Source organism: Budorcas taxicolor, chromosome 5 (genome assembly GCF_023091745.1).
Source record: "Budorcas taxicolor isolate Tak-1 chromosome 5, Takin1.1, whole genome shotgun sequence".
In the NCBI taxonomy this organism is placed as follows: Eukaryota; Metazoa; Chordata; class Mammalia; order Artiodactyla; family Bovidae; genus Budorcas; species Budorcas taxicolor.
Window position 1 is genome coordinate 70,591,223 of NC_068914.1, and position 26,304 is coordinate 70,617,526.

The following is a 26,304-nucleotide window of genomic DNA, read 5'->3' on the forward strand; positions in this document are numbered from 1 at the left end:
CCATAGAATTCTCCTGGCAAGAATACTGGAGTGGGTTGCCATTCCCTTCTCCAGGGGATCTTCCAGACCCAGGGATTGAACCTGGGTCTCCTGCATTGCAGGCAGATTCTTTACTATCTGAGCCATCAGGAGCTAGTTACTCTTGGGGAATTTCATTTCTTCCTTTATTTCAGGTGAGATGGTATCTTCCATCTTTCAAGACCCACAGTCACCTTTATCTCCCTCTTTGTTGGCAATCAGGGCCTGTTCTGGAGAAGTCCCTCTAGATTGGGGGACCTCTCCATCTCATTTCATCTGTTACATTGCTAAACCTGAACTCCTTTCTAGTCCAGGAAATAATAGGAGCCTGGTTTCCAGATCCTCCCCAGTATCCATAAGACATCCATCTCCTGTCTTCCCTTCTCCCAGGTTGTTCTTCAGGGGCCTAAAATCACCTGAGGCCATCCTCTCTTTCCTCAATCTTCAGGGACAAAGGAGAAAGCAAGGTTTGAGTAGGGGAAAGGGTGAGGGGGCCGGAGTTGTGAGCAGGAGCCACTAGAACCCAGGCTTTCCACCTCCCAGCATCTGGCCAAGCACTCCCTCCCATCAAGGGAGGTCAGCCATTGCCCTCAGCCCTGGTCTCTGGCTGCTTCTCTATCCTGGTGATAAATCCTGTCTTTGTCTCCCCTCCAACCCAGGCCCCAGGCGGCTGGGGGTCAGGGGCTGGGGGAGGGGTCAGTGCAGAGGAGGGAGAGATACAAGGAGAGTGGGAGGAGAAGATGGACAGGAGCAGCTGGTGAGCAGGCATGGGGGTGGGCAGTGAGGTGATGGGGCCTCTTGATGCTACAGATCCTAACTGCACATTCCAGCAGGCCTGCATTCCAAGTGAAAAAGTCTGGATTCCTTGGAATCCTGGAAATACCTTGGGGATGGCTCCTGGAGCATCAGGAATCCTGGTTGAGGGGTGTATAGGTGTGGGGTGCCTCAAGGAAGGAGGCGGCTGAAAGAAATAGAATAATATTGTGGGGATCATCTCTACCCTCACCAGACACCCCTCTATGCCTGTGCCCTGAATTCAGGCACACAGACGGACAGACAGACACACATGCACGCATACACGAGATTTATGGCCCAGCAGTGAGAGGGGGCCCAGGAGGGTCAGGCTGCCCCTTGCCTGGCCCCTCCCTAGCTGCCTTCTCTTGCTATGACTTTCCTGTCTCCATCTTTCCATTCCCCCTGCTCCCGGCTTTGCTTTCTTTGTGTGGGTTTCTCTTACACAATTTGCTATGCTGGCTTTCTGCTAACCCTCAACCCTCTTTGTGTCGCAGTCGTCTTTTTCTCTTTCCATCTTTCTGTCCCACTCCTTCCACCTCTCCTACTTCCTTGAACCCTTCATCTGCCTGTCCTGCCTCTGCTGTTCTTCAACTCAGCCATCCTTTACCCTACCCCCACCTCAGAGCTCTCTGTCTGGCCCACGGGGACTGTCAAATTGCGAAGAGGGATGGAAAGGAGAAATTAGTGACTTTGTATGAGTCTCTGCTTTGGTAGGAGGTCTGGGATCATATTGTGTTGTGATATGGGATGGATGGAGTTGGGGGAGGCCAGGTGACCAGGAGGGAAATTCAACAAATTGAAGAGGGTGAAATGGGAGGGAAGAGAGATTAATAAAGAAAAGACACCGAAGGGCAAACACTGACGAGAGAAGGGTAAGGACTAAGGGTTCCCTTTAAGTGTGTGTTTTGGATAAATCTGAAGGGGAGGAGCTGAAGGGCATTTACTGAGTCATATTGAGACACTGATCCAGACAAGATCAGGAGACCCAGCCAGAGACGTGATATCTACCAGGCAGCCACAATTCTGAGCTCTCTTGCCTACCTGGGGAGGTCTCACAGACCTCTGCAGTCGGTCTTGGAGCGCTAGTTCTCTCCCCACTCACCCTCTCCTCACCTTACCAGTGAGAGTCACATCAGCTTTGGCTGCCACTGTCCTCAGCCCAGCTGATGTACTCTCCCATGGGTGAAAAAGAGGCCAGTCACCTCTGCCCCACCCATTCATTCTCCAGTCCAGGAGCTGAAACTTACACAAGCCAGCACCCCAGGGTGGGAGCAGGGAGGAGGCTGTACCAGGTGGGAAAAAGTGGGAGCATGGGCACCAGGGAGAGAGCGAGGAACTGGAGGGGGCACTGAGGAAGAGGGGCTGCAGCACTAAATCACCCTGTAGGGGGGCTCCCTCTGCCTGAGCTCAGTGGGGTGGGGAAAGGATAGACATTTGGGGAGGGGGGAGAGAAGAATAGGGAATCGCCACATCTGGCAGGCAGGTGTCTGGCACTATTCAGGCTCTAGTCACTTTCCCAGCCAAAGGGGAGGAGGGGGAGACGGGAGAGAGGAGGGGTTCCCAGGGTCCCCTGGGGAAGAGGGAAAGGCTCACAAACAGAGACAGAGGCCCAGAATCAGACAGAAAAAGTCCAAGGGAAGGAGAGAATCAGACCCTACTCCTCAGTCTCTGCTTCAGTCAGTGCTGGGGAGGGCTTGCTCATTGTCCTGAAAGAACATTGTTGGCCAGAGGACTGTGTAGGCCAGGGCACCAGAGTTCCATTCCTAGTGCGAAACAGAAGGCAGGAAAAGTTCACAGCAGGCCAGGCTGGGAAAACAAGCTCAGAGAATTCCAAGTTGGAGAACTGGATAGAACACTACTCTCCACACCATTGCTGATCTCGTGCGTATTCAGTCGTGTCTGGCAGCCCCCAACTCCACCAGGGTCCATGTTGGGTAATGAGTAGGAGGATTAGGGTGAAAGTCGCTCAGTCGTGTCCAACTCTTTGGGACCCCACGGACAATTCTCCAGGCTCTTTGTGACCCCATGGACAATTCTCCAGGCCAGAATACTAGAGTGGGTAGCCTTTCCCTTCTCCAGGGGACCTTACCAACCCAAGGATCAAACCCAGGTCTCCCACATTGCAGGTGGACTCTTTACCAGCTGAGCCAAAAGGGAAGCCCGGAGGATTAGGGTGGTGACGTTAATGCCTGAACACGGCTTTTCCTCAGCTTAGACGGGCAAGACAAAGATCCCTAGCCCTTATCCAGCCCCCTGTACCCCAACTCTCAATGCAGGATTGCAGAGTGCTATACCCAAGCATTTTTCCCCTCTTTGCTGAAGGGGACCCCGGGCCCAGGGGTCCCACAGTGGCTGAGCTGAATTGCTAGGTTCTCAAAGAGCAGGCAAGATGGCACCTCTATGTTTTAGGCATCATTGATGCTGGAGAGGCTTCTCCCTCTGGTTACCTTCCTTCCCTCAACCTTTCCTGTCTCTGTTGCCTAATCCTGAAGTTACAGGCCCATCTCATGAGCAGTTGAGGTGACTGCAGAGACCCTTAAAATTGCAGCACAGAGAAGGGCTCCCCACACTCCACCCCCGCCCCCCTTCAAATCCTGCAGAGGAAGGGGGAAAGAAAACCAAAGCATTCTCCTGTCGCCGAGGCAACCATAAAACCCCCAGCTAAATCCATCTTGTGAGCTCACCGCCCCATTAAGATGCAGGGCCAGGCTCAGCGCCAGCCCAGCCACATTCATTTGTGCGAATAAAGGTGGAGGAGGGGGTGGGGAGCAGGCTCTGGAGGGATGGGGAAATGGCGAGGAGAGGTTATTTACACCACCGTCCTGACCTTCTGGAGCAGTGCTGGCTCCGATAAATAACCCGCTCAGCGCCATTTCGGAGCGGGAGAGGGAGGTGCAGGAAGGGAGCCGGGGCTGCAGGCAAGCCCCCACGCAGGTGCGCGTCTCTGGGTTACTAATGGCTGAGGCGGGAGCAGGCAGCTGGCTTTGGAGGTGGTGGGGGGAGCACTCCATTCCCTGGGACTCCCACTGAGAAAATACCATCCCCACCCCACCCCTGGCGCCAATTTCCAGGAGAGTGGACGGAGAGATGCCAAGGAGGCAAACAGCCCCGTAAATTAGGGATGGGGGTTGGGGGGGCAGAATGCTGGGGAGTCTCTGAGGTAGGAAGGAAGAAATATTATAAGATGGGGAGCAAGGGGGGGTGGTGTTTAGAGGAACAGGAGCAGCTGCCAAAAAGAGAGGAAGAGGAACACAAACATAACACAAAGGCAGTTTGGAAAAAGAAATGTTTTATTCCTCTTTGCACAGAGCAGAATATGAAGGTGGCTACCATCCTGACTCCACATATCTCTTACACAGAAATGCCCCCTCACGGATGGATGCCCAGTTATCCGCCCACACTCTTGGAGAATTGGCAGTTAGTCGGTGGGGCAGAACTCAAAGTCTCAGGAAGATTTCTTGAGATGTTTTTTGTGGGAAGTTTTGGATCGGGGAGAGATGAGACGAAACAGTGGCTGTTCCTTCCTGTGTCTTCCTGGGGGAATCCAAATCCCCAAGGTTTTCTGAAGAAAGGTGCCTCTCTCAGTGACCAAAGGAGGGGAAGCGCCCCAGACCTATTGCCTGGATGTAAGGCTGAGGCAGAGAGAGGACAGGGTTAAGCAGCAGACACAGACTGCAGACCCAAGGCAAAGTAGTGAAATGCATGTGGGGGAGAGAAGGGGCTGAGAGAGCCCAGAGGCCCAAGTCATAAATTCCACCCTGTCCCTGTTCTGAGCAGAAACTCTCCTTCCCAAGACTAGAATGGAGTTTTAGTTCAGGGACTGGCTTTGCTCCAGGGCACAGAGAGGACAAGCCAGGCGGAGATCCCACGGGGAGTGAAGGTGGAGAGTTAAGGTACTGGCCCAAGAGACAGACCCTCCCACAACGGACACTCACAGACCACAGCAGTCTTGAAGTTACAAGCCAGGATCGGGGTTAAAAAAAAAACTCAGCTGTGTTTGAAATAAAGAATTTTATAGGCCCTCTCCAATAAAATTTAAAGCACTGCTTCTTCCACACTGTCCCCTGCCTATGAGTTGTTCCCAGTCTGTTTTCCCAAGGCTGAAGACCTGGGCAGTGAGAAGAAATGGGAGAAAATACCAAGCCCAGCCGGGCTGTGGCAGAGACGTGATATGCCTCTCCCCACCCTCACTCATTCTATAGAAAAGGATTCCCTTTCCTTCCCCTTGCCGGACATATGGGCTGTTGGGATAAAGGCAAAGGGAGGGAAACACTCAGCACATTCTTTCTCCTGCTTTGAAGCGTAGCTGCAGCAAAGGGCACAGAAATGGAGGAGACAATACAGGGGGACCTAATCCAGGGGAGAAAGGAAGACGGTGCTGCCCCTGCCGATGTCCAAATCCACTGAGAGCCCGACTGACTCCCAGAACTGCCAAAAGAAGGGAGAAGGAACAGGAAGTGTATATGGGTTTGGGGTGGGAATGAGGAGGCAACAACAGACAGGATGGAGATTTAAGGATCCCCGTGATCCCCAAGATGACCCTGACAGCATCATTTGGGGGACTGCATGACAAGTCACAGCCGACGTGGATTTTTTGAGGGAGTGAGGAGCCAGGAACAGTGGGGTCTTCACCGAAGGAGGGACCACTTGATCTGTTCTTTGGCTGACTGTAGCACCTGCAGGGACAAGGGCGGCATTGAGGGGCTTGCTGAGGGGCAGGGTGGGGGTGGGGATGGGGCTCTCCTTCCCCTCACTTGCCTTCCCTGTCCTTAGAAGACTGGCAAATAGAAAATCCCCAAGGGTAGAGGGATGGGAAGAAGTTCTCTAAGGCCCTAGAGGACTGTCAGTTTGGGAAATTCCAAAAAAACTCAAGTCCACTGGGGGGATGAAGAGAGAAGAGGTATACCTGGGAGGAAAGAAAAAACTGGGGGTTACTGGACACATGTTAAAAGGAGGGGGGTCACCACATCCAGATGGACTTCTTGGGGAGAATTCCAAGTGGGTAGAAAACAGAATCCCTCCCTGCACCTCCCCGCCCCCCCCCCCCCCCGCCCCCATCAGGTAGACAATCTATCTGCAAAGTAGCAAGATGGATCTGCAAAACCTGCATGCATATTCTAGAGTATGCATTGCCAGCTTAGCCCTCATTTGAATAATAAGAGAAAGAGAGAGTATGTGTGTGCATGCACACAGACCATCTGCTTAAGGCAAGCCTCTGCTGGGGAATAAATCACTGAATGAGGCATCAGGCAGGGAGGGTTTGAAGGGTGTAGAGCAAGGCTGACAGCCACTGCTCACAGGAAAGTGGGATAGGAGTTGGGATGGGTAGGGAGCACTGGACCATATGAGCCATGAGCCCCAGTTCTCAGGATTAAGTGGGAGCCAAAGAAGACATGTCTTCAGTCTCTAGTCTGCTGAGTTCAGGCCTGGTGGGCTGGGGTGGAATGCTATGCTAGCCTCTTTAGTGACCCGGTCCCTCTGGAGAGGAGGAAAGAAAGTCATACCTGAGACACGGTCTGCTCCGTAAGGGGTACATCTTCTCCCTGTGGCACAGAGAGACAAGTGTTCAGTGTGGAAAAAAGCTGGAGTAAGACCTGACTGAGGTTGGGCAGTGAGGAAGGAAGAGGTAGTCCTTTAAACTGAAGTGAAGGGCACATGCCCTAACCTTCTCAGTCCCTCCTAGGGACTAGTTAGTGCAGCTACAATTTTACTTGGCTAGCCACAGTTTTACTTGGCCAGAGGGACTGTGAGCAAAAAAAAAAAAAAAGAAAGAAAAAGGGTCATTTCATCCATCTTCTCTTTTAAGGCAGGAGGACTTCTTAAGATTTATTCCATTCCAGGTAATCAGCAGGTTATCTGATTCTCAACTTGGGGGTGGGAGACCTGATTCCCTAGTCAAGGAAGACCTTCCCTGAATATCAATATCGCTAGGGAGAGGATGAGGGGGAGCCCGGGGTAGTTTAATGGATCCCGCAAGGCCTGATGGGTAACGACAGCATGTTAATTTGAGAAATAAACTGCTGCAACAGCAGCCTGAGAAGGGAAAGGAGGGAGTCGGTTGAGGGGGTGGGGGGACTGTCTCTCTTGCCACACAGAGACATATGTTAAAGGAGAAGATTAAACTATGCAAATGGAGCCCACGGCAGTTAAGGGAGAAGATTTCCCATTACCCGGCACTGTCAGCCTTCACTCTGGAGGTCAGAGCTGGGACATTCTGTGAGTGGGAAGACTGGCTTTGCTCAGGCCTCTCTGTAGCCCTACAATTTGCTGGTGGGCTCTCTCTGTACCTCGATGACTTGAGGCTTTCTATGGTTGACTCAGAAGCCTCTTTCTGGTACCACTGGCATCAAAGAGGACAGAGGTTCTGACAAATAAGTACTTCCTGATGGAGAGGTGCTGTCCTCAGTTTCCTGAGACTTTAAAAGACAAGGAAGACACACCTCTGCCTCAGATGATTGGATTCATTCCCCCAGGAAGAAGCAGCCAACCTCAAAGTCCTTTATCATTTTAGAACCATCAACATTCAAGTTCCCTTTAGTTCATCTTTGATTTTAAAAGTGTGTGTTAAATGTCCACTCTGTGCAGACTGTATGAGATGCTAGGTACCAGGTTAGGGGCAGAAACACCTTCCTTCTGCTTCCCGTCCTTGAGATAAGGACAATTTGAAAGGGAAGGAGACAGTTATATGTATTCTACCAGCCCCAACCCTTTAGATCATTGAGGAGGTTTGGTCCTGGAGGATGAGTGGATGGGGGCTGTGGGGGACGGGCACAGTCCTACTTACCCTTAATGCCACCCGGTGTACCACTTGCTGGGGATCGCTTTCTAGGATCACCCTGAAGAGACATAGAAGAGACCAACTGTTCACTCTGTCCTGAAGGACCAACTTACTGTGGGGGAACTCTGGTCACTCAGCCCCCTTGCCTCAGGACAGGGGCAATGGCCCCACCCCTTACCCCAGATCCAGGGAGGTCCAGGGAGGGCAGAGAACTCACCCTCCATCTACGATTTCGTCCACAGCCAAGAAGAGCCCCTCCATGTTCTCCAGCAGAGCTCGCTTTTCTACATTTTTCCTGAGTCCCCAAGAGAAGAGAAAACCCAGCCTGGGTGTGAAAGGGATCCTAGGACATGGTCTGAGTTGGGGGAGCCTCAGCTAGACCAATGTATGTCTCCACTAAACACACAAAGAAGTGAGTAAGAACTTTCTGCCTAACCCATCCTAACACCCTTCCTACACTTCTTTGCTGAGTAAGGATCAGGAATGCCAGGAAAGAGATTCAAAATATACATACAGTCAATTTCTGCCTATTCGAGGGCTCATTTCCAGAGCTATGCTTTCTTTCCTATCTGCTATGATGCTGCTTACAACATTGCTCACCAACACTGACATCAGTGCGTGGAAAAAGGAAATCCACAGAGCTAACACTCAATCTGGAGGTGGCGGGAGGTGAGGAGGGGCTGAGTGCAAACTCTATTTGCACTCAAGCTCTGACAAGCCTTCTAAGACTCTCCTTGCTCCCTCCCCTCCCCTAGCCTCCTTCCCCAGCTCTGCTCAGGCCTTGAAAAGAAGCCCAACTAGGGGGCTGGGAACAGCCAGGGCCCAGCACCCACCAGCCTCAGATCCGGTGGTTGGTGCACATGGCCAGTCACATCCGTCAGTTGGACTCTTTCACTAGATCACTGAAATGAACCCTATTCATTCACCTGGCTGAGAAATAAATCATTCCCTTCCTGAGGAAATCTGAGCCATTCACCCTGCTGATTTTGTGGGGCTGAGAGCGCCTGCTGTTCTGCTCGTCTGGATGGATGTCTGTACTGGGCTCACTGGGGAGCCCAGGATGTTTTCAGGAAAAGTATCTTATATCTCTTCTACGGACCATCTACGTGGGGAGTAGAGGATGGCGGGGAGGTAGATGGGGAGGAGAGGGTAAAAGGCACATTCTTCCTGTTCTATAGAAGGAACAACTAAGGGCCGCACATGAAAAATTAGGAGTGGTGTCTCCATTCCCGAGGTGCTGATGTCGTATCCGGGACACCTCCCTACGCTTGCCCTTTCTCCATCTTGAATGTAAAGAATGAAGCCCAGGAGAACGCTGTGAGGTGCTTGGAGCTCTGACAGAGCCATGGCAGGATGTGACAGCAGACAGAGGCAAAGATTCTGCTCCCTCCCAATCCTTTCTCTCGGGAGAATTATTCCACAGGAGTAACACACTCCCCCATCCAGTCCTCCCCATCAGTGTAAATTACTCTGAAATAATAAGCCTAATTTCTCAAGGTAAATCAACTCCTTGCAGCCTCTGTTGAGCCCCCACAAATCCCTGGGCCCCAAGAATAGTGACTTTCTCTCCCAAACAGATGTCAAGAATGGCCTGCTCACCTCAGCATCTGGCTCAATGAGTCGAAGAGGCAGTTCAGAACAGTCATGAGCATCAGCTATTTGGAGACAGAAGAAGCAGAAGGATAAAGTTCAAGGCCCCAAAAGCTGCTACCTGAAAACAAAACCCTCTAACTCATTAAGGATCAAAAGACACAGGCTTTCACAAAAGACCAACAGCATATGGTGGAAGTGAGAGTAAAACAGGAAGAAGACAAAAATAAATTCTGCTTCATGATCTCGTAATTTGAGGTCTCTCTTTGACCAGACTGTTCAAACAGAACTTTCCTGTCAGTCTTTTGTGTGTATTTCCCAACTGTATATGTGTTACCCTATGTCTTAGAAAAATCATTAACCAAGCAATAGCTGAAGGTGGTTGTGCAGACAGCATGGACTTTGGAGTCAGACAGATCTGGACTTAAATCCTCGCTGAACCATTTCTAGATGTGTGACCCTGGGAAAGTTATCAGGTTGAACCACATGAAACAGATGTCATACAGTTCCTCAAGGTTTAGTTTAATCGTCTATCAAACGAGGGCACTAGTGCCCACAACTCATAGAAGTGCTACAAGGTTTAAATAATAATGCCTTCTACAAAGCACTTACAGCAATAAAAATTCAGTAAGAACTGGTTTTCTCAAACTGTGACTTTTGCCTCAAATTATGTGGAGGCTTATTTTTACTTATCTACTCTCCTTAAAGTTGTGACCTGAGGTAAATAGTTTTTCCTACATACGGCAAGCAGGTTAGGGCTATACCCAGTCTTCAAAGAGCCACTCAGACTATATGGCTTCAATATGACCCGGAGTATTGCCTAATTGGCCCAAACTCAGTCAGGTGTGCCTCATTCACAGGTAAACCCTGATCACAACTCAGAAATCCATCTTAAAAACACTATGCAGGGAAGGCCATTGATACTGTATGTTAGTGTGTTATCAAAACACAGACAGTGTGTCCTACGCAGACACAGAGAGAAAGCTGGGAAAGCTTCCATTCCAGGTTGATTTAGTTGCTCGGCCATGTCTGTGAGGCTGACATGGATCTCGGACAACTTCATCAGCCAGTCAGAAGCCAAAGGCACACGGCAGTCCTTGGGCCCAGAACCAGTCACAAGGGCCTGCCAGTGGTTCAGGAGGTGAGAGCAGAGATGGCAGAGTGTGGGGATTCTCACCTCATTTTCATAGGAGCTGCCGATCACATAGAAATAGAGATCAATACTGCTTTTGTATACCACTGTCAGGCCTTCCAAGAGGGCAATTTCACCTGTGGGGATAGGTGGGGGGAACAAAGGTGGAAACAGTGGGTGGTCTAAGACTTAAAGAGTTAGGGTAGAGGGACTTACCATGAATTAGTATTCAGCTACGTGGGGCTGACAGAAGGTGGGTCTTAATGACCCCCCTAAAGACCGAAGTTGACCTGCTTTTTCTTTTCAGGTGATAACAGAAGGCAAGTATAAATGGGGGAGTCTAAGCATCTTCTTCTTTAACTGCTCCCCGCCCCTACTACCCTTATTTCCCTCCTTGCATATGAGACAGGATACTAGTCGATCCTTCGGAGGTGAAAATGCAGAGCGGTCACCTTTACAGACTTCCATTTACCTGCCCTAATGGATGCGGTACAATAAGCAGAGCTGCAGTTAAATTTGTCAAGTGAGGCTCATAAATCCAGGGACTAGACAGGTAGCTAACAGCCAACCTTCTAGCACGGTATTCCCGCGTGAGGTACACTCACCTCCCCATTACATTTCTGAAGAGTTTATTATATGAGGGGAGGAGGGAAAAAAGAGAAAAAGGAGGCAGTCATCTTATCCTTTCTCCACAGTCCCACTGCTGCCCCCTTCCCGCTGTGGCTTCCCCCTGGCCACCCACCACAGGGAGTAGTGAAAGGAAAACGACCTACTGTCAGTCCGATGGGTCTTGTTGAAAATGTTCTTCTCAAAGGCCTTTTGCTCCTTGACACTGGGGTAGGTGTCGTCATAGTACTGGTCAGAGGGAAGGAGACGGGTTGGGCTGTTAGAGCTGGAAGCGCAGGATGATTAGTGACTGTTTTGCCCTGGGTCTTGGATTTCTCCCCTTCAAGGGATGGGGTGAAGAGAAATACTGACAGGAAGAAGGGAGAACCATAGAGGTAGGGAATGAGCAATGAGTAATCGGATAGAAAACAAACTTTTTAAGGACCCTGCTCTAAGCCACCCTACCTCATGGTTCCCAGGTTGGAAGGGCAAAAGGCCTAGAAGCCCTGTGAGGAGGCTCTGCCCCATCTGTACGCCAGGGCAGCAGCCCTGAGGCCATCCCCAGGCACCAGGTCAGGGAGCACTGCTAGAGAACACAGAAGGCACCAGCCCTCACTCACTGAGCAAAGCTGAGGAATTGGGAAGGGCTGCAAAACCCTCCTCCATAGAAGGACAAGCTCTGCCTGGGCTCTTGGCTCTCTGGTATTTTAGCTTCCTTTCCAGCAAACTCAAACAAGCGGGAGGCAAGCTAGCACACCATGGAGCCCACTCCCAAGCTCTCCCTGGCACGGGGGCGGAGATGCAGGCTGCTAAATCGCTCTGCTCTTTAGGGGCTAATCCGTCGCAGTCAGCTGAAGACCTATGACAGGTCTGGCATTTAGTAACTGGATAACTGTTTCAAAAGGTGTCCTGCATAGTTACATCCAATTACAGGGAGGAACAGCTGGTGAATTCTAAACTAATCTCTACCTGCTGATTGATTTATGTGATGCTTGCCCAGAGTTAATACACCAGGGACAGAAAAAATTTCTCTAGGAGGGGGAGAATATGGAGAGAGAGGAGAGGGGTGTCCTTCCTCTTCTCTTTCAATGGATCCAAAGTTAGAAACATCAGACCGGGAAAGTCAGGAAGTAGCAAGCTTGGTGGTGACTGCGGATGTAGGGCTGGAACCGTGGAACTGCACGAGAATTCCCTGGAAAAACTCAGGCAGGATGATGGGGTAGAAGGGAAAGGGACAGGGGTGATGGGCCTACGCAGGCTGCTTCTTACATCCATATACTTCTTTGTTCAGAAACCAAGCTCCAGAGCTTTTCTCTCTTCTGATGTTGATGACAAAGTCTAAGGATGGGTGGATAGGGAAGCAGGACAACTAACAGATAGGAGCAGTTTAGGTTTTATCTGGAGTAGTCAGATAGAAGAATTCTCAAAATTATTTGTGGATGAATAGGAGTGAATGGGGCCAGTCCCAAGATCCAAAACTCTGTCTTGCTTCTCAACTAATCTGAAAAGGAATCTCACCTTGGCAAAAAGTCGATCTCCATCATTGTCCAGAATCAGGATGGCTTTGACGGTATACAGGGAGGGTTCCTGAAGAGATATGAACACACCTTCAGTCCTGAAGGCTCTTGCCACCACTCACAAACCAGATACCTTCTCCTAATCCTACTGGGGCTGAAATGGGTTAGAGATGTCTCTGTATGTCCCCTATCCCAGCCTGGTTAGATTTTGACATTTGCCACTGAGAATGACTGAGCGACAAATGAACTGAAATGAGGGAGGGGACTTTTCAACAAAGGACCCACAGCAGTGCCAGAGAAACAATTTCTATGAGCCAGACTCACAGAGGGCTTAGTCAAAGTAGGTCATGCTGTTATTTCCAAATATTATGCTATAGTTATTTTCCAAATTACTCTCCCTCCTCCCTGGTCTCCCATGCACAGGTGGGTATGGAATGTGACCAGATTAATTAGTAAGCACTGCACGGGGCTATAGGAAAACAGGGTTGAATGCCCTAGTGTACTTGGAAGTTGCTGCAGTGGCAATGCAGAGGCATAAAGCAAGCCTTCCCTAAACCACCCACTCACTGAGCAGAGGGGAAGGAGCAGGCATGCGCACATGTACACACTCACACACAGACACACCAGTTCTGAATGCAGCCCAGGGAGACATCCATCTTCTAAGACTTCTCCTAGGATCCCAACTCCTCTACTCTACCCTGACCGCCACCACTTAACTTGCCAAGACAAAAAACAATCTGAATTTGGGGTCGTTAAGAAGCAGTAAGAAGAGGCTCCATCTAAGAAACACTGTGAAACCTGCAGATAAGGAGCAGGAGAGGAGTGGTCCTTCACCACCAAGAATCAACCTCTGAGGAAACTGGCTCTCATAAAGAAATCAGGGACGTCTCTGGTGACCCAGTGGTTAAGACTCCATGCTTCCACTGTGGAGGGCATGGGTTTGTCTCGGGTTGGGAAACTAAGATTCTGCATGCCACACGGCACCGCCACAAAAAAGAAAGAAAGAAAGAAATCAAGAATCTCAGCCTTAATGGTTACACTCAAACTCAAAGCATGTCACTTTGTAAAAGCTCCTCCACTTCTGCAACTTCCAGGGAACCAACTAACACGAAAGGAAGAAGGGAAGGGAGGCAGCGGTACATGTATGAAAGTGTTTGCAGGCACAAAGTCCTGACTATCAACATTACTTACCATGCATATCCTTCTCCTGTGCTATAAGACAAGGCTGATGCTCTGCTACCTCCATTTCCTGATCCTACTTAGGAAACCCACAGCTCTCACAGGGCCAAACACATTCTCTATTCTCCAAGCATACATTTAACAAAGACCCAAAGGTGAGGAGGAAAGAATCGCTGCCAAGGATCTGTAGCTTCTACCAAGGTAAACTATCCTATGAGGCTCCAGGAGGTTTACGGTTCCAAGCAAAGAACCAACCTGAGCTCAAGGAGTTCAGAAGGAGAGGAAAGGGAACCCAGTATTTTGAGAACAGAGTGATGAAGAATGTAAGCTTTCCCCACTTGGATTGTTGAGGACAGAAAATTTTATTTCATTCATTGATTTATTACAAGTGTCCAGAATAATACACATATAAAATTCTCGATATTTATTGAATGATTCTGAGAATAAATGAACTTTGAGAGTAAGGTAAAAATTTATTGATGCAATAAGCATCTAGGGGATTTCTCTTATAATTAGGCTTCCGCATACAGGTGGATTTTCTGGTGTGGCCCTTTTGGGTGACATTACTACCAACTCATCCTCCTCTGATGAACACATCAGGGGAATGAGTTTCCTTAACGAAGGAAAAGAAGTCCATCAGGAAAGGAATTCAGAAGAAATTTTTCCCACAGCCTCTTCCCTGGAAATCTTTGGCTCTGTTCAGGCTATCTGCAACCTTAGAGAGCTTCCCAATGGCTTAAACGGGCATTGATCTGGCACAGGTAACTCGTGCTTGGAGCCGCAGAGTCTGGCATCTCTAGAAAGAACTGGATCCCAAAGCAGAGGAAGACGGTTACGGCCATCAGCCAAGTCGGAGAGCCAGACAATCCTCTGTGGCCAGCAGGGAAAGAGAGAGCCTAAAACAACTGGCAAAGAGGGGACAGACGCCTGGGTCCTGCTCCCGGCTCTTTTCACTGGCTTCCTAGAAGGCGCCATCAAGGAAACCCCCAAAATAGAAACATGGATCTTCCTGGGAAGGATAAAAGACAGGGCAAAGGCGGGGGAAGGAGAAGATCAGATGTGACTGTAAATCTGAAAGGGGTAAGAAGGCACTAGAGAAAAGGCTGGTCATTTCAAACTTCCAAAGGAACGACCACTCTAAATAAAGCCGAGAACTTGGCCAGAGCTTCCATGCTGCTTCAGTTCTCCATTCGGCTAGAGCCAGACTGGCAGCTTCTCCTTTACTTTCCCGCCGCCTCCTGACTACAGCTGGTTCCACTTCAGCCTGGGGCCTTTACCTCTCAGGAGTGTGTGTGGGGGTGGGGAAAGGGTGGGCAGGGGAGGGCCTGAAGTTCCTCTCATATCATAAAACCAGCCTGTTTCTAGGGCCCAGAAGCCACTCAGTTCAGTTCAGTCGCTCAGTCGTGTCCGACTCTTTGAGATTACTGATAATGTCATTTCATTTTAAGTTTTTCGCAAAGGGCAAGTTTATAAACAACTCCCAGCTACTGAGAAGCAGCATTCCTGGACAATGGACTAGGCCTGACCTTGTTAACACATTAAATGCTGATTATTGAGAAAGACCCTACACGCTTAGGGACACGTTCAAAGGATTTTTAAAGGCCTGTTCTTCCCTCCCACTCCCAAATGGGCAGCTGCTAGAAAGCTTTCGAGACAAAGTTCTGTGATGCACTGACTTTCAGAGAGCCACAGCCTGAGTGTATAACAGAACTTCACCTCAAATGCTAACGGTGACTGGAAATGATATACAGGCAGACTGGTCTGTGGGAGGTTGGGTGGCTCAGATTTTCATGTCCCTTTTTATTATCAAGAAAACTAGACTGTAGTCCTCAGGAGAGCTGAAACAACACCGACAAGCAAAGAGACTGCTACAAACAAGTCTTTGATCTCAATCAGAGGCTTCTGAAGCTTGGTGAAAAACATCAACATCTCCTGGTACCCCTACCCCAGTACACAGAGGACTAGAAGGGAGGAGTCATTCCTAGTGCTGCCCCCTGTGGGTCTTCAGATGACCTGCAGCTTCCTCAGGACTATAATTATTAGCAAAAACATTCAAAAGGCAGCGCTGGAGAAAAGCTCTTATCTGTGTGTCTTTTAAGTCAAACTAGAAGAAATGGGGGCCCTGACAAAGCATGGAATTAAGTCTGTTCACAATGTACAGTGAAAGGATCCTCTGGGATAAGACCATGATTATGCCACCAGAAGAGGACCAGGGTAGTGCTTAGAGCAGGCAGACAGGATTTTTGGGGGTTATGACTACTTTATTTGACCTTTGGTGGGGGCAGGGGGAGAAGGCAGAAGGGAGGGAGCCAAGAAGCCTTGGCGGAGTTAGAGGATGAGATCCACAAAGCTGAAAGGACACAAGTAAAAAATCTGGTTGAGATTTCTAGAAAGTTCTTCATTCTCTACTTATAAAGAAATCTTTATGGCCATGCCAGAAAGTAGTGCCCTGGCTTAACAATAGGTCTCAATCAACTGAAACAAGATGCTCTTTCCTTAAATCTATTTTATAAAGTAAAACCAAGACTATAAAAAATCTAGGAGAAATTTCTAGATACCACGCCAGCTCCACATGGCTGAGCAGGTATTTTGCTCCCTGATTCTGTGCCAATTTCTAAAATGAAATGCTCCTCTAGGTTTGAAGGCTCCAGTTTTCCAGCCACAAGCCTAGGGACTTCAGATGAGAACTAGCTAAAGGTTTAGCCAGAGAAAAACCGTTTTCATATCCTACCCAAGGGTTTACTTAGATTCAGACAACACAGCTCAGGAAAAAAGAGGAGCCACAGGTACCACAGAACATTCCCCAGCCGACATGAGACCAAATGTTGGTTCTTAAGAGGAAAGTGAACCCAAGTGTCAGGAAGGAAGAACTGATGGCAGAAGAGCCACCTGGAAAGACTCCTCCGATCTGACACAGAAACAAAACATGAAAGCACGGTCACCGGAAGTCTGCCACTGCAACAAAAAATGTCCCTAACTCCTAAAATCTTTTATTACAGTCTGCATCAGCCATTAACTCAAGTCCTACCTTTCTCTGGGAGTCAGCTTTCTCACAGGAGAAATGAGAGGCCTGAGCTAGATCAGTTAAGGTTGGTAACTTTTTTGAGTTACGTTAGACCTCCTTCGATAAGCTGATGAAATCCATGGACGTTGTTACCAGGAAAACACACATTCACAAATTTTGATGATTTCAAGGAGTTCATAGACCTAGATTTAGAATTACATGAGATTCTCTCTGAAGACAAAAAGAAGGTGTGGAGAGGGGAGAAAAAGAGGAGAAATGAGTGATACTTTTGTCAACCACCCCCTCGCCTCTGCCAGGCACCGAATAATCACTTCAATAAACATGTGTGTGGCCTTCATAAATAAATGATTGAGAAAACTAACACAGCCAGCAGGGGGAGCTAAGGTCAGCACCACACCCCTCCAGCTTTCAGTGAGTAAATCCAGCAGCTCCGAGACAGGCAGGACAAAGATAATCAGGTCGCGAAACTCTTCAGGAATGCAGTTTCAGGTCCTTTCTTAAAAGTCTGAAAGCCCATCTGCCAGAGAATTTTTTGCACAGAGGTTACACAGTCCCTAATTCTTCAGCTATTCTGGAAATGAAAGAATTACAAAAATGAGAGTCAAAAGTGAGGAGTACTGCTATGAAGAGATGAACTGAACAAGCAGAAATCAGAATATTCCTCAGGTGTGAAATATCTGAACCCTGAGAGCAACATTAGAACTTCCTGCCTGCCCCGTTAGATAATCTAAGAGCCCTCATTTAAATATCACACAGCAAAGGGAAAACTCAAATGGGGCTAGATCTATTTCTGATGAGTCCTTAGTCATGGTTTGTATCAGGATTTATTCCCCCCACCCGTGTGCTCCTGAAAACAAAAAGCTAGTCTCTGAAAGACTGAACTGACAGCCTCTGTGTTCATCTTTCAAGCTACTTGCTCCCCCAAATCAACCCTGAGACAGAATTGCTATCTTCTCCCCTAGTTTCAGCCTCCCTCTAAAAACTACACAAATAATAGAAAAGAAGCTAGAGAAAATTGGTAGACAGAGCTATCCAGGCCAAATGGCTGTGGATGGGGATGCCTACCTTAATAGTGGGAAAATTTAAAAGCCAAATAAGGAGACCAAGGTTTCATCTGCAGCATGTAAGACTTAGATTACACAACAGGAAAGACTTCCTGAAGAGATGGGGGTGGTCAAACATCAGAAGAGGTGACAGGCTTGGGAGTCTAAGAACAGAACTCCTCTAATAATCTGATCTGAGAGAAAGCATAAACTGTGTAGAATCAGCAGAGGGAGATGAAAGAGGCTCTGGCCAGGACGGGGATCTCATCATGCGCATGGACTCAACCTCCCAATCCATCTTCATCAAAGCTGTCCATGGGCACGCTGCCTTCCATCTTCCTAATTACTCTAGCATAAGTGGGTAGGTAGGCACTGATTCTTTATCCTTGTTCCATCCTTTATTTGCCTCTCAGTTTTCTTGTCAGTATCCTGACTCTAACCAAGTCACGTTGACAGAGTAAAGCAAAAAAACAGTAGCAAGTATCTAGCTGAAAAAGAGACCCTAAATCTGCCACTAGGCTCCCTCAAATATCTGGATAATTGCATTCATCCTCCCAAGGAAGACCTGGCTTCTCAGGGGTCTGGCTTTCTTCACATGGAGGCCCCCTCCTCCTCCTTTGACCATGTGACAGCTCCCCTAGACCTCTGATATAATTTATACCTTGCCAGGGACCAACTCTTTCCCACCACTGTGAAGGAGAGGGAAAAAATATATATAAATACGTCGGAAATCTATAACGAGGTCTTCTTGGAGGGCAAGACATGGGGAGAGTTAGAAGCAGCGTCAATTGCTCTTTGGGGGTTTTAGTTCAAGCCGAGGTCTGCTTCCAGCAATCAACCATTAAAACAAGCCGGCCAGAGTAACAGCACAGTTTATTCTGATCATTTAATTTGAAGTGTCAATAAATTAAACTTCAATCAATTAAACTAGGTGTGCAATAACCCAGATGGACACCCCGACACCAACATAATCACAATAAAAATTTTTATGGCTGCCAGGGACCTCACCGGGGGCAGTGCTGGCACTGCTCACGCCCTAGCTGAGAAATATATCTCCACAGTGCAGGAATGAGGAGATTGCTTCTCCTAACGAAATGGACCAGCCAGGCACCGGCAAGGACGCAGCTGGGAGAGGGGCACAGGGGACTGCCAGGAATGAGATGGGAGTGCTTGGGGGGCTTAATGTAATTGATACCTTTGCCCAGAGCAGGGGAAGGGGGCATTTAGGCCAAGTACCTCTACTGTTAGTGCCAAAAGAATTTAACAAAAGCCCCATTAAGATGATTCAGGAAGCTAAGGCCACAGAGCAATATGAGCCTTTAAAAGTCATTGATGTATTCTGCATAGTTTCTTCCTCCAATATATATGCATACTCCTGTGTGCACTCTGGATTCCCTGATTACTGAATGAGGCTTAGAATTCAGGATCTGGTCACTGTTTTAGGATAGAAATTTACAAAAGGGAGAGAAAGAATAGAATTAAGAAGTCTAGTCCATAAAGCCCTGGAAAAGCTCTCAGAAAGTGAATCCAGGGAGGATTAAGAAAAATGAAACCTATGAGGAAGATTTAAAGATCTGGACTGCTAGAGTAATTCAGTTTTGATGGAAAAAGGGTAAAAGAGGGAAGGTGGAAGGGGATATGTCATTATCTTTTAAGATTCCAGAGGTTATTAATGGAGAATGGTGACCTGCAGAGATCCCTCTCCATTCACAACTAACAGAGAACCAGCAGAAAACAGCAGGAAAGAGAAAGAGAAAGCTGTGTCCAGGCCAGGAGCATTAATATCAAGCACCAAGAATGGAAGGAGATGAAAGGGTCTCTTTCCTTAGAAAAGAACCTGAGAAAGATTAGACAAATCTGCTTGACAGGTAGGAATGGACCACTTAATTCAAGAAAGAAGCGTGGCCCATTGTCAAGTACATAAACGAAGGGAACCTATTAGCATCCCCGACTCAATGCACCTGCTGTTGTTGCTGCTGTTCAGCCCCAGTCATCTCCAGCTCTTTGCAGTCCCACGGACTGCAGCATGCCAGGCTTGTGTGTCCTTCACTATCTTCCAGAGTTTGCTCAAGCTCTTGTCTATTGAGTCGGTAATGCCATCCAACCATCTCATCTACTGTCATCCCCTTCTCCTCCTGCCTTCAATCTTTCCCAGCATCAGGGTCTTTCCAATGAGTTGGCTCTTCATATCAGGTGGCCAAAGTATTGGAGCTTCAGCATCAGCATCAGTTCTTTCAGTGAATATTCAGGGTTGATTTCTTCTAGGATTGTCTGGTTTAATTTCCTTGCTCTCCAAGGGACTCTAAAGAGTCTTCTCCAGCACTACAATTCGAAGGCATCAATTCTTTGATACTCAGCCTTTTTCACTGTCCAGCTCTCACATCTGTATGTGACTACTGGAGAAACCATAGCTTTGACTATATAGACCTTTGTCGGCAAAGTAATGTCTCTGCTTTTTAATACACTGTCTAGAGTTTTCATAGCTTTTCTTCCAAGGGGTAAGCTTCTTTTAATTTCATGGCTGTGATCACCATCTGCAGTGATTTTGGAGCCCAAGAAAATAAAGTCTGTCATTGTTTCCACTGTTTCCCCATCTAATTGCCATGAAGTGATGGAACTAGATGCCACAACCTTTGTTTTTTGAATGTTGAGTTTTAAGCCAATGGACCTGAGTTTGAGCAAACTCCAGGAGATAGTGAAGGACAGTGAAGCCTGGTGTGCTGCAGTCCAAGGGGTCACAAAGAGTTGGACACAACTTAGCAACTGAACAACAACTGGTATTTAGAAAGTGCCATAATCAGATCAAATTTCAAATGATGGTCCTTTTTGACACCTCCCCCCACTCTACTTTCCCTTCTCCTCAGTATCCGATGGCTATGTGTCTTGTAAAAGTGAAGACTGAATATACTTTGATCAGATTTTCCCAGAGGGCCAGTCAAACCAGGAAACAGACACGTGAGAGGGAGAAGCCTAAAAGAACTTTAGAAGAGGTCTGCCTTCTCTAAGTGGTTTGTTAAATACTGGTAGCTCAAACAGTAAAGAATATGCCTGCAATGCAAGAGACTTAGGTTCAATCCTTGGGTCAGGAAGAGCCCCTGGAGATGGGCGTGGCAACCCACTCCAGTATTCTTGCCTGGAGAATTCCATGGACAGAGGAGCTTGGCAGGATACAGTCCAGAGGGTCACAAAGAGTCAGACACAACTGAGTGACTAATACTTTCACTTTCATCCAGATACAATCAACATTTTAGCTCAACAGGAAGCTCAGGTAAAAGTCCAGGGAACTCCTTATACTTTTCACAATGAAGATGGTGACCCAAGAATTAGAAGATGCCACTGAGCAGAGAAGGGGATGAGATAAAAAGAACAGTGAGAAAGGGTGATTCTGAATCAGATGGAGCTCTATTTTGTGGATCAGAATGTGAGGGTAGTGAGAAGAGAAAAATTTAGGGAATACCACCTGATTCTCAACCAGGGTTCCACAACTGAAACACTGAATACTGAAAATTATTTAATACTATTTTTTTACTCCTCCCAAAGATAGTATAAAACTAGTGACCCTGCGTATACAGAGAAATTGATTCATTACATACAATGTAATGTATGATGTCTTACGGCATTAGGGCTTAATTCTCGCCTGGAACTCCAGTTGAGAAGGGCTGGAACGGAGAGAAAGATACGTAAGTTCTTAATTGGGGGCCCAAAATATATTGAAGGTAGTAAAGAGCACACACATACAAAAATGTTGGGAAGCACAGACAAAGAGGAAGGAAATTACTAATATGATATTCTAAGAACTCTGGTGACAAGAACTTGTATTGGTACTTTGTTGGTACTTTGAAAGTTGGTACTTTGTACCTAACCAACGTTTTTATATAACTGATAGTTGAATGTGCAATTTGGCATACTGAAGAGGTGGAAAGCACACGATAATATGAGAGAAATACTAGGTCTGGGAGGATTAGGAGTCAAAAACTAATCCTGGTTTTGACTGTGCTTACTCGAGGAAGCCCTTTTCCCTTAATCTTCATTTCCCCTTACACATCACATAGGTTTCTCAGGACAAAGAATCAGTAAGGTTTCTAAAGCAAACTTCAGGGATACCTGATCAGGTCAGCAAGGATCTGTGAATGAAGCATTTTAGGTAAAGATTAAAATGGATATAAGGAAGAAGCAGGTCAAAACAAACTTCATTATGGAAGCAAAGATAAGAACTGAAGAGAAAATGGGAGAGGGAGAGAGACTTTCACATATAACTCAGGTCACTCTACACACAGATCCCTTGTTAAAAGGGCTCCTGGAGTATCATCTTCCTCACTCCTTTACCTATAAGCAGGCTCCCTTCTAAACAGAACTAAGGGGCAGTCTAAAATTTTCTTAAAACTTCCAAAGAAACCAATTCCCTAGAATTCATCTCAGTCTGTTAACTAGTTAAGAACATTGGTTAACTGGCTGGTACAGAAAATATCTTTAGTAAGATTTCAAAGCTTTCTACCTAGACTTAAACAAACCATATTTTTGGAAGAAACTAGCAGAAAGTGAAGAGGAACTAAAAAGCCTCTTGATGAAGGTGAAACAGGAGAGTGAAAAAGTTGGCTTAAAGCTCAACATTCAGAAAACGAAGATCATGGCATCTGGTCCTATCACTTCATGGCAAATAGATGGGGAAACAGTGTCAGACTTTATTTTTTTAGAGTCCAAAATCACCACAGATGGTGACTGCAGCCATGAAATTAAAAGACGCTTACTCCTTGGAAGAAAAGTTATGACCAACCTAGATAGCATATTCAAAAGCACAGACATTACTTTGCCATCAAAGGTCCGTCTAGTTAAGACTATGGTTTTTCCAGTGGTCATGTATGGATGTGAGAATTGGACTATGAAGAAGCTGAGCACTGAAGAATTGATATTTTTGAACTGTGGTGTTGGAGATGACTCTTGAGAGTCCCTTGGACTGCAAGGAGATCCAACCAGTCCATCCTAAAGGAGATCAGTCCTGGGTGTTGATTGGAAAGACTGATGCTGAAGCTGAAACTCCAATCCTTTGGCCACCTCATGCAAAGAATTCACTCATTGGAAAAGATCCTGATGCTGGGAGGGATTGAGGGCAGGAGGAGAAGGGGACAACAGAGGATGAGATGGCTGGATGGCATCACTGACTCGATGGACATGAGTTTGGGTAAACTCTGGGAGTTGGTGATGGACAGAGAGGCCTGGCATGCTGCGATTCATGGGGTTGCAAAGAGTCAGACACGATTGAGCGACTGAACTGAACTGAATCCCTGTATTTGCCATTTTGAAAGAGGGATATTGAAACCTGTTATTCTCTTTAACCTGATGAGGATTTGGAGGTGTACATATGAAGAGCTGAAGGGGGGTAAAAAAGGAACCTAGAGTTCAATTCAATTAAGAAGCTGGGAGTTAAATTCCTACACATTACACATACATATATATGTTAACAACCCCACGTTTGAAAGGGGTGGGGCACTTTTGAGAGAAATGCTCAGTTCTAAAGAAGAGATAATAGTATTTTATTTTTTTGAACAAGCAAAAAGGATTATATGGACAGGGGAGGTAACACACCTCTTATAGTCACCGAAATTCTTACATAACCAGAGAAAAGTTGGCATTTAAATGAACCGGGAAAAGGAGAACAGAATAAGAAGTCTGAAAAAACATTCCACAATCCAACACTAACTCTTATCAGGTATTCCAGAACTCTAATGGAATACTGATTCTTTATGATGACAAAATCTACATAGTAGGAAATCGAAGAAGAAAAAAGTTTTTTTTTTTTTTTTAAGGTCTACGACAGGGAATTATCAACGGAGAGTTGCACTGTGACAAGTTTTCTGTGATGACAAACACCTGCACTCTATTCTTACAATTTGAGGCGAGTTTGGAGATTTGGGGGAACTCAAATCACAGTATCATCCACAATGCACATAATCAGAGAGAATCTGAAGGACCCCAATCCAGTACGCTTATGATCCTATGTGTCCTAAGGACTCCATGTGCTCCCTTCAACTTTCCACCAACTCTGCCCTAACCCCGGCACAGCTTCCTACTCTAAACCGAGGCTTTAGCTCCGGCACTAGGCCACAGGCTTATTCCAGGGACCTGCAAAACGTTCGGACCCCGAGGATTACCAGGAACTCCCCTTTCTACCCCCTCCCACTCAGACTGAACCCCGACTCCCGGCCCCCCTGGACAGTGCAGCATCTCGGGTGCCCCTCCAGCTCCTACCAAAATCAGCGCCTCCATCTTGCCCCGCAGCTGGTGCCGACGTGGAACCACAGAGGCAACGCGGCCTCTGATTGGCCCTACGTCCTCATTAGATCCCGCCTGGGATGAAGGTTATTGGACGCCCAAATGTCATCTATTATTTTATTGGCCAATCAGTGTACTAGTTTGCTTAGCGGAAGCAAGGTGTCCAGCCAGAAGGCGCAGGTATTTGATTGTCAGTTTAAACATTCAATAAAACGACAAAACCTCAAGGCTGAATGGAGAGGGAAGGTCAGAGGGGCGGGGTTGTTTCCATGGGGAACAGAGGAAGCGATTGTTAATTTTCAATTGGCCTGGCGGAGGGCACGTGATATCATCCGTCGGATTTAGTAACTTTAATTCGCACTCCCTTTAGGGGGCGCTGTGTCTCTTTGGCCCTTCACACTGGCAGGTCTTGATGTAATCCCACCGGAATCTTCATTCCGGAGCCTCCATTGGGTCCCCGATGTTCACGGTAGCTTTGGCAAACACTACTAGCTCTTCCTTCAGATTCGCTCAGATCACTTCAGCATACTCAAAGTCTGCACAGTCATAAAGTAAAGCCACAAGATGACCAGCGTGTTACTTTGATAAAAAGAAGGCCGCTAGAGGTTGATTGCTAACAATAACAATCTACCCTAGGTGGAGTCCCAGACTTTGCTTGATCCAGGGAAGGACAAGAAGCTAGTGAGTTTTCTAAAAGCAGATTTTCTTTGGCCCGCCGTGAAACGGGATTTGAGAGCTTTGGATACTGAGGGACACAGGAATAAAGGGTCCAGGGTAAGGAACGATGTAGGGAACAGGGTATGCCGTTTTCCAGTAGGGACAAGCCGTTGCACAATGAGAAAAGAGAAGTTTACTGAATGCAGAGATTTCACAATAGGGAGGGATTTTGATGAAGTTTAGCTTTCCTCACCCTTCAGTTTCTTGGTCCCTGACGTTTCGGAGGTCAGGGACACCTTTATTTGCCTTATATGTGTGTTAGTTGCTGGTTGAGTCCAACTCTTCGGAACCCCATGGGCTGTAGCCCACCAGGCTCCCTTGTCCATGGAATTCTCCAGGCAACAATACTGGAGTGAGTAGCCATTCCCTTCTCTGAGGAATCTTCCTGGCCCAGGGATGGAACCTGGGTTTCCTGCATCGCACTTGAATTCTTTACCATCTGAGCCATCAGGGAAGCCCTTATCGCCTTATATTGTCCCTCTGAGGTTTTTGTGGGTTTAGTTTTTTTTTAATTCCATCTCTAACAGTTATGTCTTTAGTAGCTCTCCGAAAAGAGTATCCAAACCCAGGAGTTCTTCTAAAAATTTCAGAGCAGAATCAGACTGCCTAAGAGAAAAGTATGCTGTTGCTGCTAAGTCGCTTCAGTCATGTCCGACTCTAGGCGATCCCATAGACGGCAGCCCACCAGGCTCCCCTGTTCCTGGGATTTTCCAGGCAAGAACACTGGAGTGGGTTGCCATTTCCTTCTCCAAGAGAAAAGTATAGAGCAATACAAAACAAACTACAGAGCTAACATATGCTATGAAGGAAGGTGTATGATTTTCTGGTAATGTCCCAGGTGACAAGCCCCAAATCTGGGAGAAGCAAAGGTTTAGCCTTTGTCTATTCCCATGTGGAGTCATTCAAACATTTAGCATTGTTCCTGGAATCACAAGATAGTCTTTGGCTTGGCAGTTTAATGATATTACTAACATTTCCTGACCAGGTACTATTATGTGCCTGGCACATCTACATCTTTAACTACGTTATTTAATATATTTTTGAAAAACTTATAAAGTAGATGGTTACTACTCCCATTTTACAGATGAGAAAAGTGGAGCTCGGAGCAGTTAAGTAATTTGCTTAAGGCCATACAACTATTAATTGGTAGCCATACATTTGATCAGGGGCTTCCCTGATGGCTCAGTGGTACAGAATCTGCCTGCAAAGCAAGAGTAACGGGTTCAATCCCTAGGTCAGGAAGATCCCCTGGAGAAGGAAATGGCAACCTACTCCAGAATCCTTGCCTGGGACATCCCATGGACAGAGGAGCCTGGTGGGCTACAGTCCATGGGGTCACAAAGAGATGGACACAAATGAGTGACCAAACAACAGTGCATTCGAGCACAGGGGCTCTGGTTCTAAAACCATGTTCTTACCCGCGATCCACTCCTCTGACCTGTAATACAGCCTTTCTTGTAGCCTAGTCCTACCTAAAGTAGCCTACACCAGTGCCGGATGTGCTCCAGGGACCGAGAGGAAAACTATGTGATGTGGTTGGCTTGTGGGAGGTGGCTGACTCCTCTTTCTTTGTGGAGTAACTGACAAATTTTAACAGTTAGACATTGTTGCAGAAAATGGCTGATTCTTAGCTC

The 26,304-nt window shown here is 47.3% G+C and overlaps 1 protein-coding gene across 3 annotated transcripts; it reads right to left on the minus strand.

Moving 5' to 3' along the window:
- Positions 1-4,085: 4,085 nt before the first annotated feature.
- On the minus strand, positions 4,086-23,968 carry COPZ1 (COPI coat complex subunit zeta 1). 3 transcript variants are annotated; one of them, XM_052641302.1, is made up of 10 exons: positions 23,930-23,968; positions 21,277-21,342; positions 12,438-12,506; positions 11,087-11,205; positions 10,359-10,450; positions 9,191-9,246; positions 7,809-7,886; positions 7,598-7,649; positions 6,318-6,356; positions 4,086-5,489 (listed from the first exon to the last, which is right to left on the minus strand). In XM_052641302.1, exons 3-10 carry the CDS (start codon positions 12,461-12,463, stop codon positions 5,442-5,444), a joined length of 510 nt encoding a protein of 169 aa, XP_052497262.1. In that variant the 5' UTR covers positions 12,464-12,506; positions 21,277-21,342; positions 23,930-23,968; the 3' UTR covers positions 4,086-5,441. The 3 variants fall into 3 exon arrangements, with proteins under 3 accessions (XP_052497262.1, XP_052497260.1, XP_052497261.1); XM_052641300.1 differs by lacking the exon at positions 21,277-21,342 and having other exon boundaries at positions 11,087-11,168; positions 23,930-23,964; XM_052641301.1 differs by lacking the exon at positions 21,277-21,342 and having other exon boundaries at positions 23,930-23,962.
- Positions 23,969-26,304: the final 2,336 nt, after the last annotated feature.

Coding starts and splice junctions, on each gene's coding strand:
- COPZ1 (XM_052641300.1), bottom strand. Junction 9,247..10,358: donor GCAGCTCCTATGAAAATGAG/GTGAGAATCCCC, acceptor GTCTCCAAATAG/CTGATGCTCATGACTGTTCT. Junction 5,490..6,317: donor CGGAGCAGACCGTGTCTCAG/GTATGACTTTCT, acceptor TTGTCCCTGCAG/GTGCTACAGTCAGCCAAAGA.